The following is a 9,595-nucleotide window of genomic DNA, read 5'->3' on the forward strand; positions in this document are numbered from 1 at the left end:
GGTGGCGGGGAGGCGCATGGAAGGCAAGAAGCCTAGAATGGAGCAGTCTCAGGGAACAACCTCGACGCTCCCAATGCCTCCCCGTTGGGGGCCCAACCGACAAGAGCTGCTGCTCCCAAGACCCCCACCTCTCCCCCTAAATGCATCCCCATCGAGATCTTCCTCTAGATCAAAGAGATGGGCCTCTTACAACAGCCTCGCCCTATGAAGATCGCTTGTAGAGACCAATCTAAATACTGTAGGTTCCACCTGGACCATGGCTATAACATGGAGGACTGCCATGACCTTTGAAACCAGATAGAAGCTCTAATCCGGAGAGGCCACCTCGGACGCTATCTCAAGTCCTAGGAGGTGACTCCGAGCCCTAGAGGGCCCCCCGAGAGATAGATTGACATCATCTCTGGTAGGTCGGTAGCCAATGGCACTAGCACGACAGCAAGAAAGGCCTACGCATGCAGCGTGGTGGAGAAGTGTCCCTGACCTAAGAACAAGCCCACAATTACCTTTGGAGCAGGAGAGGTTGAGCGCTCCCACCATGACGATGCTCTGGTGATCTCTGTCCAAATCACCAATGCCCGAGTCAAGAGGGTGATGGTTGATACGGGGAGTTCCGTCGACGTCCTCTACTTCAATGCCTTCGAGAGGCTCGGTTTGACCCAGGAAAACCTTACCCCTGTGAGACAACTCTTACAGGGTTTACTGGAGATTCCATCTCCCCGCTCGGAACCACGAAGCTCCCCGCACGGAACCACTCTTACAAGCTTCAGTCTCGTCCTTTGACGAGCTAGCCGAGGAATTTGAGCAAAGCTTCCTCGCTAGCGCATGGCCATGGCCCTCCACGGCCACATTGCTCGCACTATCTTAGTGCGAGGACGAGTCATTCTCTCAGTTCGAGGCACGGTTTGCCACCGAGATCCGAGGTTTTTCGGATGCGCACCCATCTCTAATCTTGCAAGCCTTTCTGATGGGTCTCAAACCTTCAAGGTTCTTCTGGTCATTAATTGAGAAGCCACCAGCAACCATCTCTGAGATGCTTCAATGCGCCAACTAGTACATTGCCACCGAGGCTTTGGTGGCGGGGAGGCGCATGGAAGGCAAGAAGCCTAGAATGGAGCAGTCTCAGGGAACAACCTCGACGCTCCCAATGCCTCCCCGTTGGGGGCCCAACCGACAAGAGCTGCTACTCCTAGGACCCCCACCTCTCCCCCTAAATGCATCCCCATCAAGATCTTCCTCTAGATCAAAGAGGTGGGCCTCTTACAGCAGCCTCGCCCTATGAAGATCGCCCGTAGAGACCAATCTAAATACTGTAGGTTCTATCGGGACCACGGCTATAACACGGTGGACTACCATGACCTCTGAAACTAGATAGAAGCTCTAATCCGGAGAGGCCACCTCGGACGCTATCTCAAGTCCTGGGAGGTGACTCCGAGCCCTAGAGGGCCCCCCGAGAGATAGATTGACATCATCTCTGGTAGGTCGGTAGCCAATGGCACTAGCACGACAGCAAGAAAGGCCTATGCATGCAGCGTGGTGGAGAAGTGTCCCTGACCTAAGCACAAGCCCACTATTACCTTTGGAGCAGGAGAGGTTGAGCGCTCCCACCATGACGATGCTCTGGTGATCTCCATCCAAATCACCAATGCCCGAGTCAAGAGGGTGATGGTTGATACGGGGAGTTCCGTCGACGTCCTCTACTTCAATGCCTTCGAGAGGCTCGGTTTGACCCAGGAAAACCTTACCCCTGTGAGACAACTCTTATAGGGTTTACTGGAGATTCCATCTCCCCGCTCGGAACCACGATGCTCCCCATCACCCTCGGGGAGGAACTAAGGATGAAAACAGTAATGACCACCCTCATGGTGGTCGACCTACAATCGGCCTATAATGTCATCCTCGGCCACCCGACCCTCAATAGGATCCAAGCGGTGGTCTCCACCTATCACAGAACCATCAAGTTCCCAACCTCGGTAGGGATTGGGGAGGCTTGGAGTGACCCAAGGGAGTTAAGGCGATGCTACCTCACTATAGTCACTCTCCCGCCAAAGCCTCGCCCAACCACAGTTCCCGACCCCCGTGAGGCACCTATACCACAAATGACGCTGGAGCCCCCGGAGCCACTTATCAAGGTGCCCTTGAAGCGGGGCAGACCCGACCAGACCATTAGAATCAGAACTACGTGCCCCAAAGCAGACCAGCTCCACCATGTCGATTTCCTAAGGGAGAACGTCGACCTTTTTGCGTGGTCCCTCAAGGAGATGCCTAGGATCAACTCGGAGGTGGCGCAACACCAGCTCAACGTCGACCCTGGGGCACGATCGGTAAGGCAAAAGCTATTGAATCTCGTATTTTGATGATGAAACTACTTGATATATGTTTATGATTTAATCTGCGTTTTGAGTGACGCAGGATGCTTCGATCAGGATGAGACAATTAAAGCAGGAAAATCATGTTGTGCCGAAGGAACATGTCAGAAGATTGGACGTCGGGCCGGTGGATCGGTCAACGTATCGACAGAAGGCTTCGGGCCGTGGATTCGGGCATCGGGCCAAGAAGAGCGGGTATTGTGCCAAGGATATCGGAGTTGCGGAGTCAACTGGCCGATTGGGCAATAGGCTGCAGGAGAGGACGATGCGCCGAAGAATCGGACGAAGCGTCGAGAGACCAATGACATGTCGGACAACTTGGTTAATTGCTTAGGATTAATTGTCTCGATCGAAGTTTTGTTTTGTTGTGCAGGATTAACTACGATGAGAGTAAGACAAGCAGCAGGTGTTGCGCCGGAGTCAAGATCATGATCACGTTGGGAGTTCGAGAGTTCGACGGAAGTTCGGACGGTCGTCGGAGGTTCAGCGAGAACAGATCCGAGAAGTCCAGAAGCTTGCCAAGCGAAGCTCGTCGGAACTCGCCAAGTGGATCGTCGCAAAGTCCAGGAGTATGCCGGATGTCCGCAGAAGGATCACCGAGGGTTTATCGGATGATCGACGGAAGTTCGCCGGAAACTCGCCGGAAGAAGCGATTGACGCATCGGAGCATAGCTGCAGAAGTTGTCTTAGAGTTAATCGTAGTTAGCACGATGATTAAGCTTGAAAATGGGAGGTGATCCCATTAGCTTAATCTTGGGGTAATTGGGCCCCTGAAAAGATTCAAATTGGGCCGAATGGAGCGAACCATTCGGACCCTGATTACACCAGGCGGTGCAACCGCCTAGGCTAGGAGGTGCAACCGCCTAGGCCAGGAGGTGCAACCGCCAGGGCTGCGGGACTGGGCGATGCAACCGCCCCAGCCAGGCGGTGCAACCGCCCAGGCCATGTCTTCCAGCGGGACTGGGCGGTGCAACCGCCCCAGCCAAGAGGTGCAACCGCCCAGGGCTCAGTCTTCGAGCTAGACTGGGCGGTGCAACCTCCTCTGTCAAGAGGTAGCACCGCCAGAGCTCAAGTTTCGAGCTCTGGCAGAGAGGTGCATCAGCCTGAGCTCAGTTTCGAGCTCTGCCAGGTGATGCAACCACCGAGCTCAGTCTTCGAGCTCTGCCAGGCGGTGCAACCACCGAGCTCAGTCTTCGAGCTCTGGCAGAGAGGTGCAATCGCCTGAGCTCAGTCTTCGAGCTCTGCCAGGCGGTGCCACCTCTCCAGTCAAGAGGTGCAACCGCCTGATCCCGGAATTTCGGGATTTGATCGTTTTGAGCTCCAAATTTGAATTGGGTTGGGGCCTATAAATACCCCACCCATTCAACACTGAAAGGATATAGATCCACACCGAATTCTTGATCTTTTCAGTGATTCTAAGAGCTCAAATTTGTGTAAAGTCCTAAAGTTCTCCTCCTTCTGTTCTTCAAGTCTTGAGTTGTAAAGAGAGGAGAGAAAGGATCTGTCAAGGTTGTCTCCTGAGCCTATCAAAAGGAGAGAAACTGTAAAAGGGCAGTTAGCCTTCGCCCATTGAAGGAAGGCAGCTAGTTGACGTCGGTGACCTCGTCGGAGGAGGAAGCCAAAAGTGGAGTAGGTCAAGACTGACCGAACCACTCTAAATCTCTGGTTTGCTTTTACCTTGAGCACTTTATCATTACTGCAAACCTCCTACATTGCTACTGCCCTCTGCGCCATTACGAACGAGTTTCTAAGCTCTGATCTTTCAGAATCTGCATTCAAACGTAAATCGTGTTTTCGTACGATCTTCACACTGCAGTTTACGCTTACATTCGGATTCCATTTATAACTGCAAATTGCTTTCTACGTAAAACGTTTTTCAAGGTTCAAAACTGCTTTTAGACGCCAAACTACATTTAGACGTAAAATTACGTTTAGACGTAAAACTGCGTTTAGACGCAAAACTGCATTTAGACGTAAAACTGCGTTTAGACGTAAAACTACGTTTAGACGTAAAACTGCGTTTAGACGTAAAACTACGTTTAGACGTAAAACTGCGTTTAGACGTAAAACTGCATTTAGACGTAAAACTGCGTTTAGACGTAAAACTGCGTTTAGACGTAAATCTACGTTTGGACGTAAAACTGAGTTTAGACGCAAACTGCGCTTAGACGCAAACTGTGCTTAGACGCAAACTGCGCTTAGACGCAAACTGTGTTTAGACGCAAACTGCGCTTAGACGCAAAACTGCGCTTAGACGCAAACTGCACTGTGATTCTGCTTTTATATCGAAATTGTTTTTTATCGGACGAACGCAGCTTTCGTTTTTAAATCGCTGTAAGATTTTCGCTGCACTAATTCACCCCCCCCCCTCTTAGTGCTCTCGATCCTAACAAAAGCTTCGAAGGTTCACCCCTGTAACATCCCATTAGTCCCACATCGGAAGTGGGCAATGTGTATGATTGGCTTATATGGGTCTGATGAGTGTACTATGTTAACTCCCGCTTAAGCATTTTGGTCTATGGTTGAAGGACCAAAATGAAGTTATTGGCCAATTGGCTCATCAGACTCGGGTCATGACAATTTGATATCAAAGCCGACCTAGCATTTGGGCAGGGTGAGAGGGCTCGAGTAGGAAAGGGCTACCTGTGGATGGAGTCAGAGAACTCATCATGGCGTGGAGTCACCAGTTAAACCTCACATGCACTATGCTAGGGTTCGATCTGGGATATGTTTGGCCTTGACGAGGACATCAAGCCAATTGACTTGGGGATATTGTAACATCCCATTAGTCCCACATCGGAAGTGGGCAATGTATATGATTGGCTTATATGGGTATGATAAGTGTAATCCGGATGGCAACCCAAGACCAAGAAGATACTACCTTCATCACTCCTTGCTATTCGCTCCCCAAGATAGACCAGTTGGTCAATGCCACCGCTGGTCATGAACACCTTACATTCTTGGACACATTCTTTGACTACAACCAAATCCGGATGGCAACGCAAGACCAAGAAGATACTACCTTCATCACCAACCAGGGGGTGTACTGTTATAAAAGTAATGCCTTTTGGCCTAAAGAACGCCGGCGCGACCTACCAAAGGATGGTAGATAAGCTTTTCAAAGACTAGCTTGGGAGAAACATGGAGGTGTAGATAGATGACATGATTGTAAAAAGCAAGGTTGCAGGGACACATTTGACCAACCTGGCAGAAACATTCCAAACCCTTAGACAGTTCAACCTGCGTCTGAACCCAGTAAAGTAGCAAGGTTGCAGGGACACATTTGACCAACCTGGCAGAAACATTCCAAACCCTTAGACAGTTCAACCTGCGTCTAAACCCAGTAAAGTGCGTCTTCAGGGTCAGCTCAGGATGGCAACCCAAGACCAAGAAGATACTACCTTCATCACTCCTTGCTATTCGCTCCCCAAGATAGACCAGTTGGTCAATGCCACCGCTGGTCATGAACACCTTACATTCTTGGACACATTCTTTGACTACAACCAAATCCGGATGGCAACGCAAGACCAAGAAGATACTACCTTCATCACCAACCAGGGGGTGTACTGTTATAAAAGTAATGCCTTTTGGCCTAAAGAACGCCGGCGCGACCTACCAAAGGATGGTAGATAAGCTTTTCAAAGACTAGCTTGGGAGAAACATGGAGGTGTAGATAGATGACATGATTGTAAAAAGCAAGGTTGCAGGGACACATTTGACCAACCTGGCAGAAACATTCCAAACCCTTAGACAGTTCAACCTGCGTCTGAACCCAGTAAAGTGCGTCTTCAGGGTCAGCTCAGGATGGCAACCCAAGACCAAGAAGATACTACCTTCATCACTCCTTGCTATTCGCTCCCCAAGATAGACCAGTTGGTCAATGCCACCGCTGGTCATGAACACCTTACATTCTTGGACACATTCTCTGACTACAACCAAATCCGGATGGCAACGCAAGACCAAGAAGATACTACCTTCATCACCAACCAGGGGGTGTACTGTTATAAAAGTAATGCCTTTTGGCCTAAAGAACGCCGGCGCGACCTACCAAAGGATGGTAGATAAGCTTATCAAAGACTAGCTTGGGAGAAACATGGAGGTGTAGATAGATGACATGATTGTAAAAAGCAAGGTTGAAGGGACACATTTGACCAACCTGGCAGAAACATTCCAAACCCTTAGACAGTTCAACCTGCGTCTGAACCCAGTAAAGTGCGTCTTCAGGGTCAGCTCAGGAAAGTTCCTCGACTTCATCGTTCACCAACGGGGAATTGACGCCAACCCAGAGAAAGTTCGCACCATTATTGAGATGCACTCACCCCACTTGGCCAAAGAAGTGCAGTTTCTTCCGAGTTTTGTGATGGGTCGGCAGCTTCACTTGGACCTCGAAATGTGAGGAGGCCTTCGAGAAGTTGAAGGAATGCCTCATCTGCTTGCCCCAACTCACCTCGCCTGAGCCAGGCAAGATCCTCTGCCTCTACCTGGTGGCCTTGCCAAAAGCTGTCAGTTCAGTGTTAGTTCGGGAGGTACCACCGATGCAACAGTCGGTGCAATACATCAACCATGTCCTCAGAGGGCCCGAAATACAATACCCCCCAATTGAAAGGTTGGCTCTCGCCCTTGTCCTAACGGCCTGGAAGTTGCGACCCTACTTCCAAGCTCATACAATCGGGTAGTCACCGACCAACCGCTGTGGCAGACCCTATCCAACTTTGATACATCGGGTCGCATGCTACGGTGGTCGGTTGAGCTTAATGAATTCGACATCTAGTACTCCCCCAGGACTGCCATTAAAGCTCAGGTGCTGGCTGATTTCATTTCCGAGCTAGGGCCCGAGGACCACGTTGTAGGGCGACAAAGTGACCAGGGCACATGGATGTTGCACGTAGATGGCTCTTCCACTTCCGAGGGGGCCGGGGTCAGGTTCATCCTTAGAGGTCGGTTGGGAGAGGCCGATGAAAGATCTCTCCAATTAAAATTCTAGGCCACCAATAATAAAGCTGAGTACGATGCGCTACTCTATGGACTATGTCTCACTCTGGAGTTACATGTGGGCGATCTTGAAGTCTTTAGCGACTCTCAATTGGTGACTGGGCACATCAACGGGAGCTGTGAAGCCCGAGACCCCATGATGATATCATACCTAATGGAGGTAAAGCGGCTCGCCCGCTGTTTTGACCACTTTTTAGTCACTAGAATACCTCGGGCACAGAATGAACTAGCTGACGCACTAGCCAAGTCAGCCTCCACTCGCACCCCTGAGTCAGTCCCGACCACTGAGTCCATGGTGGTCCCAACCATACCAACTCACGAGGTCGCCAAAATAAATCTACCTCCAAATTGGATAGAAGAGATCCGCCGCTTCAAGGCAGGTGGGAAAGAGCCCGACGATCTCGTGGTTGCAAGATAGCTGAGGTGAGCTCAAGCGGGGTACTGCATTATTGGTGGAAGATTGTACCAAAGGGCATTCTCTCAACCCCTCCTGTGTTGCCTTGCACCGTCGGAGGCTAAGGTCATCCTCGCCGAGCTCCACGAGGGAATATGTGGGGAGCATGTCGGGTGGCGGACCTTGGCCTTCAAGACCCTTCGGCAAGGGTACTACTGGCCGACCATGCGAAAGGATGCCATGACATACACGCGATAGTGCCCGTAGGGCCAACGGCACGCCCGACTGCCACACCAGCCGGCAATCCCCCTAACCCCCATTGATGTGGCTTGGCCCTTTGCCCAATGGGGGCTCGATCTCCTCGGGCCTTTCCCTCTAGCTTCGGGTCAGCGATGTTTCCTCATAGTTGGGGTCGACTACTTCACGAAGTGGGTCGAGGCCGAACCCTTAGCCTCCATCACCAAGAGGCATGTTCAGAACTTCACATGGAGGAACATCATCACCCGGTTCAGGATCCCAAGGGCTATCGTCACCGACAACATGACCCAGTTCAACAACAGAAAGTTCAAGACATACTGCTAGACCTACGGGATTTAGTTAAAGTTCAGCTCATTTGCACATCCTCAAACCAACGGTCAGACCGAGGTGATGAACTGAGCAATAATTGAAGGCCTCAAGAAGAGAATCTCGGGCACATGCAGGGCCTGGGTGGATGAGCTCCCCAACGTCCTATGGGTGATGCAAACAACCCCCAAAGCCACCTCGGGAGAGTCCCCATTCAGCTTGGCATATAGGACTGAAGCGGTTCTTCCGTCCAAGATGGTATTCCCGACCTTGCGCACCTCCCACTATGAGCGAAGGCACTTAGAGGAGGGGCTGCAGACCAACTTGGACCTCCTCGAGGAGAGAAGAGCCTTGGCACACCTGCGCACCCTGGCATACAAGAAAGCGACCGCTCGAATATACAACCGGAGGGTCCATCCACGATCGATACAAGTTAGGGACCTCGTCCTCCGAAAAGCAGAAGTGAGCAATCCGGCCCAAGCAAGTGGAAAACTTGCACCCAACTAGGAAGGCCCCTACCGAGTCTACGACATGGTGTAGGAAGGCACCTACCGGCTTGAAACAATGGAGGGAACCCCCTCCCGAGGACATGGAACGTCGCAAACTTGAAGAAATTCTACCCTTGAGGGGGGAGGAGTTGATTGGGAAACAATAAAGGTATGGAGAGCCCGTGCATACGCAGTCAAAGGAGAAGAATAAGCCAAGGTCCCCAAAATGAAATCGCTTCTTGATGGCAAAGTATGTATATATAGCGGTCGGGTGACCCAACCCCGGGCCCGACCAGACAAAAGGAGAAAGAAGGAAAGACAAAACAAAAACAAGGGGAGTTAGCCCTAGCCTAAAGGAGGAGTCGGCGACCCGTCGTCAAAAGGCACATTCATTGGCATGTCAATGTTTTGGTCCATAGGGTGTTCGGCAAAGGGTCCAGTTCCAGGTCTAGGTCTGGGGACTTCATTCGAAAATGAGCACAGGCCACCTGGAACCCATACTCGTACATGACCTGGCCTAACCTCACCAGGCCACGCTCGAACCCCTCGGATGCTTTATACCCAACGACCGCTTCCTCCACCCTCTCGAGCAACCTCAGACGCTCCTCCTTGAGTGCCTCTTCAGCGGCCCGGGCTGTCACCTCGGTGGCCTCAACGTTTTGGGAGAGGGACAACAGCTCGTCATCCAACAAACGAATGTGTGACCGGCTCTCTTCAAGCTTGGCCTTCAAATGAGCCACCTCCCCCTTTAACGTTGTGGTGCACCCTTCAGCTGTGGCAACCACCTCCAC

General features: G+C 51.4%; 1 protein-coding gene across 1 annotated transcript; it reads left to right on the forward strand.

Annotated features, from left to right (window-relative positions):
• The first annotated feature begins 8,490 nt into the window (after positions 1-8,490).
• On the forward strand, positions 8,491-8,823 carry LOC135622030 (uncharacterized). The gene has a single exon (XM_065123660.1). It carries the CDS (start codon positions 8,491-8,493, stop codon positions 8,821-8,823), a length of 333 nt encoding a protein of 110 aa, XP_064979732.1.
• Positions 8,824-9,595: the final 772 nt, after the last annotated feature.

Source organism: Musa acuminata, chromosome BXJ2-9 (assembly GCF_036884655.1).
Source record: "Musa acuminata AAA Group cultivar baxijiao chromosome BXJ2-9, Cavendish_Baxijiao_AAA, whole genome shotgun sequence".
Taxonomy (NCBI): domain Eukaryota; kingdom Viridiplantae; phylum Streptophyta; class Magnoliopsida; order Zingiberales; family Musaceae; genus Musa; species Musa acuminata.